Consider the following 19,699-nt stretch of genomic DNA (forward strand, 5'->3'; position numbering starts at 1 on the left):
CACTAGAGGCCCGGTGCACAAATTCGTGCATGGGTGGCATCTGGCCAGCCCGATGGAGGCCCATTGAGGCTGGGCCGGTGGGGGGAAGGGGCCGTGGGCAGTTGGCCCCACCCCCGATTGGGGTGTTGGGGGCTGATCGTGGGCCGAGCTGGCCAGGGGCCGGGGGTCAGGGGGGCAATTGGGGCCCAGATCAGGCTGGTTGGCTGCCGTAGAGCGCGTCATAGCCACCGGTCATTCCAGTCGTTCCACCATTCCGGTCGCTGGGCTTTTATATATATAGATACAAGTCAGGCTTTTTTATCATTTATACAAGTTTGTCTTGGTTAAAGAAGATCAAGAGTGCCACTATCCCAAACCAAATTAGAGAGCATGAATCTGCTGACTACAAAAAAAGTTATTACACCCTTGCTAAGTTTAAGTCACTCAGATGAACTACAAAAAAAAAATTCTTCTATAAACTAGGAGACATGGTATTGACTTATCTTAAAAGGCCTTCAAAAAAGAATGACTTGAGATTATAAAGCATTTTTGAAATACACAAAGTACTTCATAACGACTCAATAAGCCTTAAGGAATGCTTTCTTTTTTTTAGTACATCACTTTTTTTGTTGTGTAAAAGAAAATACCCCATTCAAAGGGTGGTGGCATATTTGATATCACCACTGTTTAAAGAGGAATGAAGTTACAGGAATGAGAAGTATATAATTAGTAAATAATCCCTCTCAACAAGTGAGTTAAGTAGGAAAGTCATAAAGGAAGAAAAGAAAAGCCGGAGGCAACACAATCAGTGCATATCAGAAATGCAGTTTTATTTTTATTTGAAAACAACTTAAATTTTTAGACAAATGATTTTAGTATATAAATTTGATTTTGTTTTTGTACAGAATATAAAGATTTCCCTCATTGATCTTCCATGTGAAGGGCATGACAAGCCTGAAGGGATACATTCTGCATACGAGTGTGTATCTTGCGTGCAGGGTGCTGGCAACCAGCGGTGCAGTGCTCCTACACGTAAGTTAGGTCAAGGACATCACATATTAAAAAGGGGATAAGAGATTCCTAGTTAATCAGATGCAAGAAGCAAACATGACACAAAAACTGTGCAGCTGAGGCCAGTTCAGTAACTTTAGTCGGGACACTGCGGATTATGCTGGAGGAACAGGTGTGTGAGGCGATAGTGTGCAGCACATTAAAGAGCAAGGAAGAGCTATTATATAGAAAGGCTGGAATGAGGGATTTTACTAAAGCAAATTAACTTCTTGTCAACTGCCAAAGCAAAACAAAACAGAGCAGAGCGCATGAGTGTTAGTATACTGCAGGCATGTTAGACCAGTTTCTGTGCAGCATGCTAAGTTAGTTAGAACTTCTTCACTGGCGCATACGATCATTCATAGTCACGGAAAGTTTTTTTTGCCCCTTCTCGGCAAATTTCAGGCATGTCGTATTTTAGATGGAGTATAGCTTTTATCTATTATTTCATCCTGTAAAAACATGTGAAGACAACGTTCATTCTGTGCCAGAGGATGACCAGCGACCCTAGGAATAAAAAAGACAAATTTAGTCCAATCTTTAATAAAAAGGGGTGGGAGGAGTTGTCAAACACATAGTTTAAGGTTAGTAAGCAAATACAATTTAGTAATCGTAACTGCTAGTCTGAACTGCCCATAAAGCTATGCTCTAACAACTTTACCAAAATTTATGGAAAATTTTCTTTCCTTTGGTTCGCAAGGTAATTTGAAAACATTCCATCCTAGCGTTGCACTGCTTCTGGCATATGTACCCAGTCAGCTTCTTTACCTATTAGATAGTATATTATAAAAACTTAAATTAACTTTAATATTAAAAGTGAAATATGTCCTGATTCTGAGAATCCATTTTAAAGAGGGAAAAGATATAGATTAGAGCTAGAAATACACTGGAGTTCAATAAAAGCCCCAAATAGTAAGAAATAGGCACCAATGAACAGAGGGTTTTTTGGGGGGGAGGTGCCTTTATTTATTTAAAAGCTTTATTTATTGATTATAGAGAGGAGTGGGGAGGAGAGAGAGAGAGAGAGAAACACTGGTATGTTGTTACACTGTTTATACATTCTTTGGTTGATTCTTGTACGTGCCCTGATTGGGGACTGAACCCGCAGCTTTGGCATATCGGGATGATGCTCTAACCGACAGAGTTACCTTACCAGGGCCGCTTTTAAAGGTTTCCACTACACCTAACACAAGATCAGACTGGGCAAAGAGACTTCTATTTCAGAATTTAAAAACATCTAATCTAGCAATGCCTCCTCTAAAAGGAAAGTATGTTCATAAAAAGACAACGAAGGTCATGTCTACAGTAGGTAACTAGAAGTTAAAGGCTTTTATAACTTTTCTTCTGTTTACTTACCACTCACAGATCTTCCAACCACTAGGTAAAATTAAAGTGCTTTTAATAAATAGCTCACACAACCATATTCTCTAGGATTTGGCCTTATTTGGTTCAACTTTAGACAATACAAAATTATATTGAACGCTTCCCTGGCATTACTCTCCCTATTGGCCTTTTAAAAATACCCATTTTTAAGTGGAAATAAAATCTTAAGTTAGAAATTTTACTTTGAGCTTAAGAGTTTCTAAAATAAAAGATAAACAACCCCGAATCTTCTCGCATTTCCAAAATATATTTTGCCATAAAAATTTGAAATGTGCATTTTTACAAGACATGCTGATAATACCTCCATCTGCAATCAAACAAAATTATTTCAAATGTATTTTAAGTTTTATTGTTCCTACTAGAACATACCTTAAATCAGAAAGAATCATAAGTAAAACTGTATTTTTTAAATGCTATAATTTTAAATGCAATTTGCATAAATTAACCAAGAAAAACAAATACAAAACTTAAGTCAAAACAAAGATACTCATTTTCAATCACTCAAGTGTATTTATCACATGATATTCAACTTGTTATATACTGTTACTTTGTTTAAATGATACACAAAATTAGTTAGGAAATGGCCAAAAGGAAAAGCAGTATTACAGTTTAGCTTAATATAAAAATTACTAGTAGTCACATAAGGTAGTCTCAGAACACTGTTCCCTCTTACACCCTGAGAATCAGAAAGCACTTACTTGTTTATAAACTGCTCCAGCCCTTGCTTCCTTTCTTCAATGAAATTGTCATCAAATATTCCATCATCTCCTCTAAAAGGAAGTTGGCGCAAAAATGCTTTCCCAGGGAGTGGGGGAACTACAACCTAAAACAAGGTAAGGAAAGAGCGTCCTCAAACATGCTGAGTTGTGAACATCTCTAGAGCATGAAGATTCAGTATATCCTCACTATGACAGCCATCCCACTGTCAAACTTGTGTAAATATAAAAGGGAATCAGCAAAAAACACAATGAAAAAATATTCAATGCAAAATAGCCCATCAGAACAAAGCTCCTTAATGGCTGGGCCCCTAGCTTAATTATCATTTTTCCTGGACTTATTAGCAAAGCACAACTATACAAAGAGAACATTCAAGCAATACTGAAATAAAAGCTACCACGCCCCTCAGACAGTTTTGATGTCACTTGGGAAAGACAACGCTTTATTCTGATGGAAACTGCAGGGATCAAAATCAACTCTCAATTCAACAAAGAAATAAAATATTAACAATGTTGACAGAGGCAGGTAAGAATTAAGTGATCAGTTTCTTCCACCTCACACCATCTTGTACATGGTATTTCCTACTTGTGTCTGAGGTGATGATAAAATAATCAACAACTTGTCACCACTTTCATTTCCTAGGCTAAGAAACGTTAACTTTCTCCCACATCCGCTATCCTATCTTTCCCCAAAGACCTGTCATTTCTTCCTTCCCACCCTATAGGAACATCCCAGATTTTGCCCTTCAAAGCCTAACTATCCTCTAGGATCAACTAATAGTGTATCTCTCTTCTGGAAATTATGTGGAGGTCAGTATTTGTTTGAATGAAACAGCAACTAGCTAGCTATTTATTTCACAGGTTAGTTTGGTTTCTCTATCTGAGGGTTTCTCAACAAATGGCACTAACTACATAATACTTTGTACTGGAGGAGGGTTTTCTTTTGCACTACAGAATACTTAAAAGCATAGATACCACCAGTAGTACCCCGTTACGACAATAAAAAATGTCTCCTAAATTGTCAAGTGTCTCCTGGGGGACACAACTGCCCCTGTGGAGAACCACCAATCTAGCCTATTAATGCCTTCAAATCAAGAACCCTCTTAGACTACTTATGGTCATTTTAATAAAAGCCGGGCATGCAAAATAGAAGCTCAAATATCTGTTAAATGACCAACCTATCTTACACCAAAACAAAAAAAGGTGTAAGCACACAATGCAAAGGAGAACTATAAATAGTAAACAACAGTAATACAAATCTTATGTATTCTAAGATGTAAAACTTCAAACCCTTGATGCAGAGTTTCTATAACTAGGAGTTATCCTAAAACAATAATTCAACAGGGTAAAAAAGGGAAAGAGCAACACAACTTCATCCAGATTAGAAAAAATAATCCTATATAATAAAAGGCTAATATGCAAATCAACCGAATGGTGGAAGGACTAGTCGCTATGATGCACATTGACCACCAGGGGGCAGACGCTCAACACAGGAGCTGCCCCTGGTGGTCAGTGCACTCCCACAGGGGGAGCACCGCTCAGCCAGAAGCCATGAGCCAGGCTCACAGCTAGCGAGCACAACGGCGGTGGCAGGAGCCTCTCCCGCCTCCGTGACCACACGAAGGATGTCCAACTGCTGGCCTAAGCCATCAGTCGGACATCCTCTGAGGGCTCCCAGACTGTGAGAGGGTGCAGGCCGGGCTGAGGGAACCCCCTGAGTGCACCAATTTCGTGCACCAGGCCTCTAGTAATAAAATAAAATGATAACAACAGCTATTATTATCTGAAGTGGTCAATGTATTAACTAACCTTATTGTGGTAATCATTTCACAACATATACATACATCGAATCATTATGTTGTACACCTTAAACTTCCACAATGTTATTTATCAATTATGTCTCAATAAAGCTGGGGGGGAAAGACACTTCTTTCCTATAGTCATAAAACATTTCCTTTGTTTTTCACAACTTTCCTAACTTGTTTTGTACATTTACATGTTCAAAAGATCTATAATTTACATACAATGAGTTATAAATCTTTATTCCCAAATAGACAGCCAAATGTTTCAACCCCATTTACTGAATATAAATTCCTTTCCCCACTTATCAACAATGTTATTTTTGTTATGAACTAAATTTCCAATAAGCACATGGGTCAGCTTCTAAATTATATTACATCCACTAATCTACTTGCCCTTCAGAAGAGTCTAAAGATATGTTCTGGTGTCTGCAGGTGCTTAAATAAACATTGAAAATAATTTCTGGCTATTTTCATATATAAATCTGTAAGTTTATAAAGACCCTCACAGATACCTTTATTAAAATTTTATTAATTTACTAGAGGACCGATGCATGAAAATCATGAAAGAGTAAGCCTTCCTTCCCCCGGCTGCCGGCACCTGCTTCCCTCTGGCACCCGGGACCCGGGGTCCCCTCCGGCTGCCGGCTTCATCCAGATGGTGGTCCGGAAGGACATCTGGTCTAATTAGCATGTTACGCTTTTATTATTAGATAAATAAGTATGGACACTGCCTTACTTCTGTCAGGTCTACTGCTAAAATACCACCTCTAAGTGAGGCCTTCCCTCAACTATCCTATATGAGTAGCTCTCTCTTAGTTTAAACTCTTAATTTGTTTTAGAGCACATCACCATTTGACATTACATATACTAGTGGCCCGGTGCACGAAATTCGTGCATGGGGGGGAAGGGTGTCCCTCAGCCTGGCCTGCACCCTCTCCAACCTGGGACATCCCTCTCATAATCTGGGACCGCTGGCTCCTAAAACCGCTCACCTGCCTGCCTGCCTGATCGCCCCTAACCACTCTGCCTGATGGCCTGCTTGCCCACAACTGCCCCCCAGCTGGCCTTCTCACCCCCAACTGCCCCCCTGCCAGCCTGCTCGCCCCCAACTTCCCCCCCTGCCAGCCTGCTCGCCCCAAACTGCCCCCCCAAGCCTGACTGCCCCCAACTGCCCTCCCCTCCTGGCCTGATCGCCCCTAACAGCCTCTGCCTCGGCCCTGGCGTCATGGCTTTGTCTGTAAGGACGTCCAGAAGTTCTCCCGGAAGGTCTCCCAGTCTAATTAGCATATTACCCTTTTATTAGTATAGATATCTCACTATTTTTTCTGCCTTTCCCTCACTACCACCCCAACTTACCCAAAAGAATGTAAGCATCATAAAAATGGGGACATTAAGTGTTCACAACTCTATTACTCAAAGAACACACTGAATGAGCTCTCAAATGTTTATAAGGTAAATAAATCTTCAAAAGTGAATTATTTGGTTGAAGCATTATCCTGTATACCCACCTAAAGATTGCAGTTGGATTCCCGGTCAGGACATATACCTAGGTTGCAGGTTTGATCCTAGTTGGGACATGTACAGGGACAACTGATTGATGTTTCTCCCTTTCTCTCTCTCTCCCTACCCTTTTTCCTCTCTCTAAAAATCAATAAACATATCCTCCAGTGAGGATTTTTTTTAAGAGAGAAAAAACTGAATATTCCAAAATAAGAATGTATTTCTATTTATTAGTCTTTTTTTGTCTTTCAGTAAAAAAATTTTTTCCCTAATCCTCACTGGAGGATATGTGTTTTTTTAAATTGATTAGAGAGAGAAGGGAAGGAAGGAGGGAGGGAGGAAAACATTGATGTGAAAGAGAAACATTGTTCAGTTGCCTTCCGAATGCACCCCAACCAGGGGTCGAACCTGCAACCTAGGCATGTGCCCTGACCGGGAATTGAACCCACAACCTTTTGGTGCACAGGACAACAGTCCAACCAACCGAGCCTCCCAACTAGGGCTTAAGTTTTCTTTATATGGGTCTTATATATCTCACTTTATTTTATGAGTAAGTTGTTTTTTTTTTTTACACTTTTGATAGAATGCAATGATTTGTATATGCTACTCTTGTATCCAGCCACATTTACTGGGTAAGGAAGTCTTCCTTCCATTTCTAGATTATTGTGCTTCAAAATAAGCACAAGCTACCCTTAACCTACTTCTGGGCTCCTATCATATCTACTTTTTTCCTACTATACTCTAGTTACAAAGTAACTTTCATCATTCTGAGCATATCATGCCTTTGATGTTATTCTGACACAGGGCTGAAATAAGGAAAATTAGAGTGAGACCATGCTCTAATTTATTTTGCAGCCAAAGCTTAAGAAAATTCTTACCAAGGTATATAACTGTTTTCAAATTGCAGGTAACAATCTATTAGTAGATCATGGCCATCATTTAAAAAAGCTAATCTGAAGAATAACAGCATATATCACACAAAGTATGCTAAATTCTGGTTTAAAAAGTTTTTAAAAAATATATTGATTTCAGAGAGGAAGGGAAAGGGAAAAAGAGATAGAAACATCCATGATTAGAGAGGATCACTAATCAGCTGCCTCCTGCATGAAACCCGCAACCCGGGCATGTGCCCTGACCGGGAATCGAACTGTGACCTCCTGGTTCATAGGTCGAAGCTCAACCACTGAGCAACACCAGCCAGGCTTAAAATTTTTTGTTATATATAAATGTATAATGATGAAAAATGTACTTATTAAGAGTCAGTAAAAAATACTGGAAATACAATGACATATGAGATGTACTGAGGAAGAGAAATGAGGCCACTAACATAGACAAGAAAAGGAAGAGAGTTCTGAGGAAAAATTACAGACTTCCTCCATCTCCCATGAAATAAGACAAAACTAAACTATTTGAAAAAAAGAAATCATATTTGTTTTACCCACTTTATTCAAGATAATTTTCTGAGAAATTAAATATTAAAACTTGGAATGTTTTGCTTTCAAGTTGCATTACAAATAATTCTTACCTTGCTCTCTCTTTCTAATTCACTTCGCAGCCATTCAAAGTCACTGTATCTTCTTCTAACTGTAGATTCCTTCAGCTTGAAAATAGGCAGATTTGTCTGAAACAGAAAAGGTCACTCCTAAATTGAAGCATATTACAGGGACTTTCAAATAAGGAGTGGTGAGATCTGTTTGTCAAATTAATAATATGGCAAACCTGGTTACCTTAAGATAAGAAAATCACAAAGTTATTAAGGTGTCATTTTATCTTTAACAAAATAAAACTTAGCTGTTAAAAAAGTATGTTATTTACACTACAGTACACTTTCTATATGCACATTTGCACATATACTATTGGATGTCATTCTGTCTAAGGTTAGTTACATAAACAAAGGCCATTTTTTCTATTTCAGTGATTTATAAAAAAAAAGTCAACTGAACAGGAGTGAAGATAAAGCTAGCTGATTGCAATCCAGTTTAGATAGCACCTCAGAATATAATGCTCATTAGAGAAATAGACCTTAACTACTTTGAAATGAAATACAAAATATTTTATTATTACTAGATTAGATGTTGCATAATGGAAGAAATAAAGGATTATTCTTAATGAACTTTAAAAATGCCAAAAAATCACTCTTAACACTAGTAGGTAATCAGGAGCCAGGCACTTTAGATCAGGTCACAGATCCAGAGCTTCACAGGCTGAGGGGAAAACTAACAACGGAAAACACAGTGCCCAGTACTGGGCGGTCGCATCCGAATGGAAGAAAACTTTGAGAGACTGCAAAGATCCTTCTGTCACCTTCTAAGTTTAAAGTCACAAGAAAGACGTCTGTTATCTTTTACTGATCCCTAAAAAAAGAGAGAACATAGTACCAAATCCAATAAAAAGTGGTTTATGATTAAGGACAATTAGCAGAAGCTGTATAGCATCACAATTTTATTATCAATAATTTTTTTTTTAAGAATAAATTTTATGCCCTGGCCGGTGTGGCTCAGTGGATAGAGCGTCGGCCTGCGGACTGAAAGGTCCCGGGTTCGATTCTGGTCAAGGGCACATGCCTGGGTTGCAGGCTCGATCCCCAGTGGGGGGCGTGCAGGAGGCAGCCGATCCATGACTCTCGCTCATCATGGATGTTTTTCTCTCTCTCTTCTCTCTCTCTCTCTCTCTCTCTCTCTCTCTCTCTCTCTCTCTCTCTCTCTCTCTCCCTCCTCTCTGACATCAATAAAAAAAAAAAAAAGAATAAATTTTATGAGCCCTCATTCACTGCTGGTGGGAATATATACTGACACAGCCTCTATGGAAAACAGTATGGCAACCCCCTCTTCTGGGTATCTCCCTAAAAATTTGAAAACATTTGTTTGTAAAAATATATGTACCCCTATGTTCATTGCAGCATTTTTCACAGTGGCCAAGACATGAAAACTACCAAGTGTCCTTCAATAGATTGTTGGATAAAGAAGATGTGGTACATATATACGATGGAATATTACTCAGCTATAAGAAAAGATAAAATACTACTATTTGTAACAACATGGATAGAATTTGAGAATATCATGCTAAAAAAAGTAAGTCAGACAGAAAAAGTCAAGAACCATGATTTTCCCTTTTACCCTACTACCTTTCTCCCACCCCCTTTTCCCTCTGGTAACTACCATACTGTTGTCTGTGTCTGTGAGTTTTTGTTTGTTTGTCTTGTTTGTTCATTTGTGTTGTTTTTTTTTTAGTTTTATTGATTTCAGAGAGGGAGAGGGAGAGAGATATAAACATTAATGATGAGAGAGAATCATTGACCGGCTGCCTCTTGCACGCCCCCTACTGGGGATCCAGCCCACAACCTGGGCATGTGCCCTTGACTGGAATCGAACCCGGGACCCTGCAGTCTGCAGTCCGACACTATCCACTGAGCCAGACTGGCTAGAGCTTGTTTGTTCATTTGTGTTTTTTTAATTATTATTTTATTTATTTATTTATTTTTAATTCTTTATTGTTTAAAGTATTACATATGTCTTCTTTTCTGTCCCTTGACTTCTCCCCAGCCACTCCCACCCCCCTGTTCATTTGTTGTTTTCAGTTTTATATCCTACATATGAGTCAAATACAAGATGATGGAGGGAGATGTGACTTTGGGTGGTAAACACGCAATGCAATATACAGATGATGTATCACAGAATTGTGCACTTGAAAGTATATAATTTTATTAACCAATGTCACTCCAGTAAGTTTAATTTAAAAAAGAATAGATTTTAAAATGCACATAATATCACAATGTTTGTAGGGAACAAAATTACCTAACACAATTAATGCCATATCATACTGAAAATGATACTTAATACTACAGTTGATCCTGGAATGACACAGGTTTGAACTGCAAGGTTCCAATTAGTCTTGGCTTTTTTTTTTCCCCCTCTTTTTTTTTTAAATTTTCTTTTTTTAAAGCATTGTTTTTTTGTTTTTGTTTTTTAAATGTTTTTTATTGACTTCTTAGAGAGAGAGACAGAGAGAGAGAGGGGAAGGGAGAGGGAGACAGAGTAATAGAAACATCACTGAGAGAGAAACATCAACATTGTCCCCTGCTGGGCATCAAGCCCACAACCTGGGCATATGCCCTGACTGGGAATCGAACCAGCAACCTCTTAGTGAATGGGTCAACACTCAACCACTGAGCAACACTGGCCAAGCATTTTTCCCCCCAATAAATATATAGAAAAATTTTAATGAGTTCTGCAATAATTTGAAAACATTTACAAGCCTTGTATTGTAGCCTAGAAATATGAAAAACATTTTTAAAAGTTAGATACACTATGAATGCATGAAATAGATATAGATACTAGTCTAATTTTATCATTTTACTACCATAAAATATCTACAAATCTATTGTAAAAAGTTAAAACTTACACACTTACAGACGATACATAGCATGCCACTGGCTGTTGAGAGAAATGTAAACAAATGTAAAGATTAAACATAACTGCATAAAATTAACTGTAGTAATACTGTGCTACTGCAATAATTTCATAGTGACCTCCTGTTGTATCAACTATACTAGGCTACCCTAAAACATTCATATATGCTTCTTTGTTATCAATTCATGAAACTTCACCTGTAAATAAATATGAATTTCTTTTTCACAATATCTTTACATTTTTAATATCCAGTATGAGTAATACATGTAATATCTATAGTGTTTTGTATTAGATAAGGCAATATTGATGTAAGTTGTGACAGACGATTCATTGCTAAACAAATGACACAAACTTACGGTATTGATAAATACAGCCCAGTACTGTAAATGTAGTTTATTGTCCTTATGATGTTCTTAGTAACATTTTCTTTCCTCTGGCTTACTTTATTGTAAGACTATAGTATATAATACATATAACATACAAAACATGTGTTAATAGTCTACTTATGTTATGGGTAAGGCTTCCAGTCAACAGTAGGCTATTAGGAGTTAAGTTTTAGGGAAGTCAAGTTGCAGGAGGATTTTTAACTGCATGGGGGGTTGGCACCCCAACCCCCAGTGCTGTTCAAGAGTCAAATGTATATACTTTCAGATTATAATTTGTCCTTAATTCAACCTTTGCACTTATAGAACTATAAACTGTTTTAGAACTGAAAAGAAAAAAGTTAAGTGCCACTAAAAGAAAAGACTGCCTTCTTATTTTGTATACAAATCATTATATAAAATTCACTCGTAAGAAAATTCCAATCATTTGTTAAACTTAATGCCACTGGTAATTGTCATTCAGCTAAAGAGAAGCTTTTTATTCAGGATCTTAAACCCACTTTGTAGTGGTCTAAGCTTTTTCTAAAGTGTATTAACTTCTCTATGTTGTATACCTTATAGCTTGGAATCTTCTACTGATGCTATTGGGCATAACACTGTATAGATTTCAAGCATGAAACCAAATCTCACAAGAGGTTTAAAAGCACTTGAATTTTCTTTCCCAGGTAACCACAACATTTGTTCATTGTATTAATGACTAAGAGCAAATTGCACCTAACAAGACTCTTATTATACTAAAAGTCAAGCTTATATTTAGAGACGCTGGCTTGCTGTACAGAGAGGTATTCTCATTCCCCACAGGGAATAAAATTAGGTCCCCTGGAGAGCAGGATGATAATTCCCAGAAAGAAAGCACTGGATTATTTCTCTCTAATTTCACTCATTGGCTTTTTAACCAAGTTCACCCTTCCGCATTAAAATATTAAGTCTTTGTAAGTGTCTACAGGTAGAAAGGCCTTTACAGAATTGAGTGTTTTATGCAGGTGAGATTTTACATTTTGAATTCCCTCCTCTCAAATTACTTTACAAAGGGGATTAGCTGCTCTCTTTATTCAGTATGTTAAGATCAAGCTTGTGAAAAGAGTTCCCTAAGAATTTTCATACTTCTGGGTACGGAAGTCTATAAAGTTAATCTCTGAAACAACATATCAAGCTTACAGGTACAATGTTGAGGGAAGAGTGCCAATCTGGCTCATTTTACCTCCCATTTTCCCTTTTGAACTTTTGACACAATCATGATTATATCTGATTCACTTTAATAGTAGGGGAGTGGGAGGGAGAAAAAAATCCAATCCTTTCTATGATTAGCTAATAGTTTGACAGATTATACATTAAAAAAGGATCATGGTTAGTTTAAAGAAAATTCTTTTATTTAGTTTTCTCAGCTGGCTATGATTTCTCTTTGTATAAAGACTGCCATACTTTTGATAGTCACATCAAGTAATTCTTAATATTATTTGTTCACTACTTTAGAGCAGGGGTCCTCAAACTTTTTAAACAGGGGGCCAGTTCACTGTCCCTCAGACCGTTGGAGGGCCGGACTATAGTTTAAAAAAAACTATAAACAAATTCCTATGCACACTGCACATATCTTATTTTGAAGTAAAAAAACAAAACGGCAAAAACACCCACATGTGGCCCACGGGCCGTAGTTTGAGGACCTCTGCTTTAGAGTGTAAGTTTGCCTGTCAATGTCTTCCTGATCATCACAAGGAATTTCAATTCAACTTGATCAAAATACAAATGGAAAACAAGCAGGTTTTTTGTTTAAGCCAATGAACTATCACCACTGATTACAAACTCTTATGACTGGTCACTTTCAACTTAACACTTATAAAATGTTCTACGTTGGTTTTTTGTTTTTGTTTTTAAAGAAAGAGGAGTAAGGATAATAATTCTTTCCAACAGTTTTGGGAGGATTCAACTATTATTACATTCTGGGAGCATCTATAATAGAGTATAGTGCTAGGTAAGGTGGGGAATATAAATTTATGTGCTTAAAAATACCATACATAATCAACAAAAATAAAGTTGAAACACCAAGAACAAATATCTGCAACATAAAACAAAGAGGTAATTTCATTAAAAGGTAAATAAGTTAGAAAACAATGAAAGAAAAAGATGAATAACCTGACAAATAAAATAGGCAGAACACAGAAAAATGAATGGCCAATAACACCCAACTTCACTCACACAAGAAATGCCAGTTAAAACAGTAAGATCCCATTTTCATATATCAAACAGGCACGCATTAAAATTTAATTCCCAGTGACAGTAAGGGTAGAGAGATAAAAACAACTAAAAACACCTGCTAATGCCCAGCTTGTGTGGCTGTGGTTGAGCCTTGACCCATGAATCAGGAGGTGTTGGTTTGATTCCTGGTCAGGGCACATGCCTGGATTGTGAGCTGAATCCCCAGTAGGGGGCATGCAGGAGGGAGCCAACCGATTCTCTCTTGTCACTGATGTTCCTATCTCTCTCTCTCTCTCCCGGCCTCTCTCTGAAGTCAATAAAAATATATATTTTTAAAAGTCATTAAAAAGAAAAATAAATAAATAAAAATACGTGCTAATGGTAGTGAAAACTTGGCACAACCTGTAAGGAGGCCATTTTGGTGACATTTTTCACCCCTTTTTAAAAAAAATTATTTTTCAATTAGAGTTGACATACAGTATTAGTTTCAGGTGTAAAACATAGTGAGTAGACATTGACATACCTTATAAAATGATCACCCTGATAAGTCTAGTAGCCATATGACACCATGCATAGTAACTACATTACTGAGTATACTCCCTATGTTGTACTTTACTTCCCCATATCATTCCTTTAAATGCATATATCTTTTGAGCCAAGAAGTTCACTAAGGATTAATCCTACAAATATTTCCACATGCAAAAAGATATTGGTGCAGAGGTTTACATTAGCAGTGTTTATGTAATAGCAAAACAACACTAAAAAACCTAATTAAATTCTTACAATCGTAAAATGAAATTTTATATAGCTTTTACAAAATATAACATTTATAACATCTAAAATATGGGACACAAAGTTAAAAGAGCAAAAATAAGTCAATCAAAAATCTCTACTCCATATCCTACCTCAACTACTAAAATCAAAGACATCAGTGGTTCTTCAACCTGGTAAACTTCAAAATTACCTGAGTAGCTTAAAACAATTTCTGAAGTGGAAGTATAACACAAATATAGAAAAGTGCACAAATACATTGAGGTACAGCGCAATAAGTTTTCAATGGTAATAATCTGGGTAGTCATTAATAATAATAATAAAAAAAAAAGTCCGGAGTCCTACCTCAGATCTCAGATCAACTAAACCAGCTTTTAGTGGAATGGGCTCTTTAAAAAGAGTTCCCCAAATCTAAGTAACAAACTGATGAATGTAGTGAATCCAGAGACATGGAAGCATGGAACAAAGTGCAGAATCTCGGAGGGAAGGCAGGGGAGGGTGGGTAGGTAGGAAGTAATCAACCAAGAACCTTGTATGCATATATGCATGGCCCATGGCCACAGACAACTGGGGCAGTGAGGGCCTGGGGGGGGGGGGGGGGGGGGGGTGGGGGCTGGAGGGGGTCAATGGGGGGAAATGGGACATATGTAATACTTTCAGTAAATTACTTTTAAAAAATGCTTGGTGAACAAACATTCTGGAAAATAAAATAAAAATAAAAAGAGTTCCCCAGATGATTTATATACAAGTATAGAAATTATTACCATACCACATCAGACTGGTTCAAAGATCATACAATAAGCAGCTAAAGCAGTGCTTAGGAGGAAATGTATAGCTGCAAATGTCCACACTGAAAAAGAAGTATATCTCAAATGAATAACCTAACCTTCCACCTTTGGAAACTAGAAAAAGAACAAGCAAAACACAAAACAAGTAGAATGAAGAAGTAATAAAGTTCAGAGCAGAAATAAATGAAATAGAGCAGGCGTCCTCAAACTACAGCCTGCGGGCCACATGCGGGTGTTTTTGCTGTTTTGTTTTTTTACTTCAAAATAAGATATGTGCAGTGTGCATAGGAATTTGTTCATAGTTTTTTTTAAACTATAGTCCAGCCCTCCAACGGTCTGAGAGACAGTGAACTGGCCCCCTGTTTAAAAAGTTTGAGAACCCCTGAAATAGAGACTAAAAATAACAGAGAAAACATAGATGTAAAACACTCAATGCTCGAATTAAAGAAACATGAGACTAATCAAATTTGAGATTTTTAATATACTGTTTTATAAAACTTTTGACACAATAGTCATACTATTCCTTTTATAGGAGAAGAAAATCAAAGTTAGTAACCCTACTAACTCTCATTCTTACTTTAAAATCTCAGAGATTCATTCAGTATATGAGTATACACTTCCTAATATTCCATATTATAGTGGTTAAGAGCTCAGTCTTTGTCTAGGGTTAAATTCCAGCAATACCATTTAGCTATGTGAGTTGGGCAACTTAATCTCCCTGTTTCTTAATTTGCTCATCTATAAACTGGAAATAATAAATAGTGTGGAAAGTATATAAAATTAGATGGTTTAGAAGTTAAATTAACCTAGATGATTTCTTTTCTACTACTTGGGAAATCATATAAATATCTTGAAATAAATAAGATCTGTAATGCTGGGAAACTATATTCTTATAATCCTATCTCATACAGTTGTTGTCTTGATAAAATGAGGTAATACATAAAACATTCTTAGAACTATACCCATCACACAATAATCGCATCGTAAGTCTTAAGTTATTTCTTTGTTTTTCTTACATTACCCATTTTGTGTCTTTTTAAAACTTAGCAAAAAGTTCTAATATTATAACACTCTCCTTATACTTTTAACCAATTCTTATTGTGATGTTTACTTTGTATATCTTCTACCGTTATTTTTGCTAAACCATTTGAGAGTAAACTGCAGACATTATAACCCCTTACCACTAGGTCCTTCAGTGTGCATTTCCTAAGGACATTCTCTTGTATATCCACAGAACAAGGACCAAATACAGCACATTAAATGCTGACATACAGCCCATATTAAAATTTTACCAGTTGTCCCAATAGCATCCTTCATAACTCTTAAAAAAACAGAATCCCTTTAAGAATCAAGCACTCATTGTCTCTTTAGTCTCCTCCAATCTAGAACAGTTCTCCTGCCTTTTAGCCATGCAAGACATGAACAATTTTAAAGAGTGCAGGCCAGACATCTGTGTTTGTTTCCTCATGACCAGCTTCATGTTCTGCATTTGGGACAGGAATGTTCCTAATGCAGGAATGTTGGCCTTCTCAGTGTATCACATCAGATGGCATATTGTCCTATTACTGAATCACTTTGTTAAAGTTAGGTAAGCCAGGTTTTTTCAAAATGAAGTTACCTTTCTTCCTCTTTATTGTAAGTTTTTCTTACTCTTGCACTTGCCCTTTATAATAAAACTGGAGACCTGGTGCATGAAATTCGTGAATGGACAGGGTCCCTAGGTCTGGCTGGCGATCAGGACCAATCTGTGGGGCAACTGGCAGGGCGATCCGGGGGGCCCTGCTGGCACCCCGCCTTGGCTGGCCTGAGGCCTGGGGGCAGCTCCTGCATTGAGTGTCTACCCACTGGTGGTCAGTGCGTGTCATAGCGACGGGTCGTCGTTCCACCGTTTGGTCGATCTGCATATTAGGCTTTTATTATATAGGATTTAGTGCTATTTGGAATTTACTCAGCTAAATTTAAAACTTACAGAATGAGCCCTAGCCGGTTTGGCTCAGTGGATAGAGTGTCGGCCTGCAGATCCATGGGTCCCGGGTTTGATTCTGGTCAAGGGCATGTACCTCGGTTGCAGGCTCCTCCCCAGCCCGGGCCCTAGTCAAGGCTCGTGCAGGAGGCAACCAATCGATGTGTTTCTCTCACATCAATGTTTCTCTCTGTCTTTCCCTCTCTTTTCCACTCTCCCTAAAATAAATATCCTCAGGTGAGTATTAAAAAAAATAATAATAAGATAAAAATAAAATTAAATTAAAAAAAAAAAAAAAACACCTTACAGAATGAAGTTTTAAATTTAAAGCTTCTTGGAAAATTCACATTTTTAGGTGAAGTTATTTGCCTGATTTAACCATTAGGAGACTGGCTTATTGTAGGAAAGCTCTACTCTACTAAGTACAGTGTGAAAATGCAAAACCAGAAGAGGACTTATACTCTACATGGCTAAGATGGAGCCATGAGTAGTTGTACTTGCCCTAGGAGAAATTCACGGCACCTCTCAAGCTTCTGTGCATCTTGCCTTTTCATTTCCAAGAGGAGGATCATTTTGAGTAGCTCATGAAGGTGATGGACTGTTTATGTACCTGAGATGTTCAGAAAACTAGAAAAGAACAAGACTAAAAACCCGAAGAAGACAGTTCAATATTATTTTGTTACTGTACACTTGTTCTAATCATGTACCAGAAACAAAGCTCCAAAAAGATGAAATGTTATAAGAGGTCTGTATGCCTGATACCCTTAAACCGCTATTTTAAATTAAAGGGAAACCAGCCATTTCCCACAAAGTATTACTAGTCACATGGAGTAAAATCATCAGGAATCCAGACATTATATGAGAAAAGAACAGATTTCTGAAGCCATGTTACAGAGCTCTTAAACAAGTGCTCCCTTCACATCTAAGCGGAGGAAACTGCCACATTATTAGTCTCCAAAGAACTGAGTCTTACACACTTACACAGGCTGACCTATTAAAGTCAGCAGCTCACAGATACCCTATATGTAACCCGATTATCACTGATAGCTAAGCAGAAAACCAAGCCTCATAATGTGATCACCTGAATATAGCTTAACAAAAGATATTAGAAAAATGTTTACTAGGTGTTTCTAGTATTTCTTCAGATAGTGTCACGTGTACATTTGAAAAGAGAGACTGGCAACGACATCAAAAGTATACTCAATAGACCATACTCTATTCAACCAATCCTAAGAGATGTAAATGGATGCCCCACTACAGTTCTCATTAAACGGTTGCATTTCTCCAAATATCTACATCTAGAGATAAAGGATAAGCTGAGAAGTGCTTAAGCTATTACCTCTCCCTTCAGTACTTTTGATACTTGTTTTACCCAATCTGGAACAGCATGAATAACTGGAGATATGGTTTATAACCTAGATGAACTCTAAATATGTCTGGGGAGAAGTCATTTAAGTGAAGAATAAGCTTTTAGTCTGGTGAACCTTTGAAATGTAGATTGTCACTAAGCCAAGGTATTTGGTTTAGTTTTGTAAAAAAAAAAGTACATGGCCTTCCAGTGATACAATTTCCCGCTATTTTAGAAGAAGTATCCTTTATGGTATAATTTCCAAAACAATAGAGAAGAAATTATCTAGATTGGTTTAATGCACGAACCAAGTAATTCCATATACTTTTCCTTCTTTGTCCATATTCTTCATTTGTGAATTGGCAACAAGACTCATTTACAAGCTCATGCAAGGTTTTTCAATGAGCAACCTTTAATGGACTTGTGGAATAACAATTCTACTGTAAGGCAAAATTCACTCATAGTTGCTTATGAATATTTACTTAATCCTACAGATTTCTCCAGATATAACTGAACTCTGTCGGGGACCACAGACCTTACATCCAACCGGGACCGTTCTGGACAGGACTGAAGAGAAAAAAAGGTAGTATGCCCTCTAAAAAGCACTATTTTTCTCATCCCAGGTCACTTTAGTTAAGCAACTTCCTAAGGTAATAAATGGTCCTATCAAAAAAATAAGTCTCTAACCTTTGGTTGGATTAAAAGCTGTTCTATCTTAATTGTCACAGAGAACGGGGTCTGTGTGAAGTTGGTGCACACGGTGGAGGTTGTCGCAGGGGTCCCAGTGACCAGACTGCGACTACTGACCAGAAACACAGTGAGATGGGGCAAAAAGGTCAAAGAAACTCAATAGAAAAAGCCCTGTGTACACTGATCCCTTCATATATGACCCCCCTGTATATTCGAGGTCAATATAACTTAAAATCAACTAAAGACAAGACAAACAAGTCAACTTCAATTCCAGGTAGTTTGAGTCTAACATTTTAAAATATGTTTTTATTGATTTTAGAGAGGAAGGGAGAGGGAGAGAGAGATAGAAATATCAATGATGAGAGAGAACCATTGATCAGCTGCCTCCTGCAAGCCCCCTACTGGGGGCCAAGCCCACAACAAGGCATGTGCCCTTGATCAGAATCGAACCTAGGACCCTTCAATCCACAGGCCAATGCTCTATCCACTGAGTCAAACCAGGTAGAGCTTGAGTCTAACATTTTAATTCAAATAGCTCCATTTGGCTAAAGGTTACTGTATTAGACCAATTTTAGACAAAGGCAGATCAAAAGCTATAGAGTAAGGCAGATAAAATAACATTTTTCTAAATAATCCACTTAACTATATTCAGAACTGATAACCTAATTCAACTTACAAAGCTCTTCTTAATTTTATGAAAGTTTTGTCATATTCTACAGTTATA

At 37.4% G+C, this 19,699-nt stretch overlaps 1 protein-coding gene across 2 annotated transcripts in view; it reads right to left on the reverse strand.

Annotated features, from left to right (window-relative positions):
* Positions 1-784: 784 nt before the first annotated feature.
* The window catches only part of SNX3 (sorting nexin 3), a 32,639-nt gene continuing 13,724 nt past the window's right edge, over positions 785-19,699 (reverse strand). Inside the window, exons 2-4 of one of the 2 annotated variants that reach the window (XM_008156416.3) lie at positions 7,956-8,051; positions 3,111-3,235; positions 785-1,536 (exon numbers count right to left, since the gene is read on the reverse strand). In XM_008156416.3, coding sequence (XP_008154638.1) covers positions 1,431-1,536; positions 3,111-3,235; positions 7,956-8,051 — 327 coding nt within the window. In that variant the 3' untranslated portion in view covers positions 785-1,430. The remainder of the gene's footprint in view (positions 1,537-3,110; positions 3,236-7,955; positions 8,052-19,699) is intronic. The other variant, XM_008156478.3, reaches the window with a different exon arrangement.

Source organism: Eptesicus fuscus, chromosome 10 (assembly GCF_027574615.1).
Source record: "Eptesicus fuscus isolate TK198812 chromosome 10, DD_ASM_mEF_20220401, whole genome shotgun sequence".
Lineage (NCBI taxonomy): Eukaryota > Metazoa > Chordata > Mammalia > Chiroptera > Vespertilionidae > Eptesicus > Eptesicus fuscus.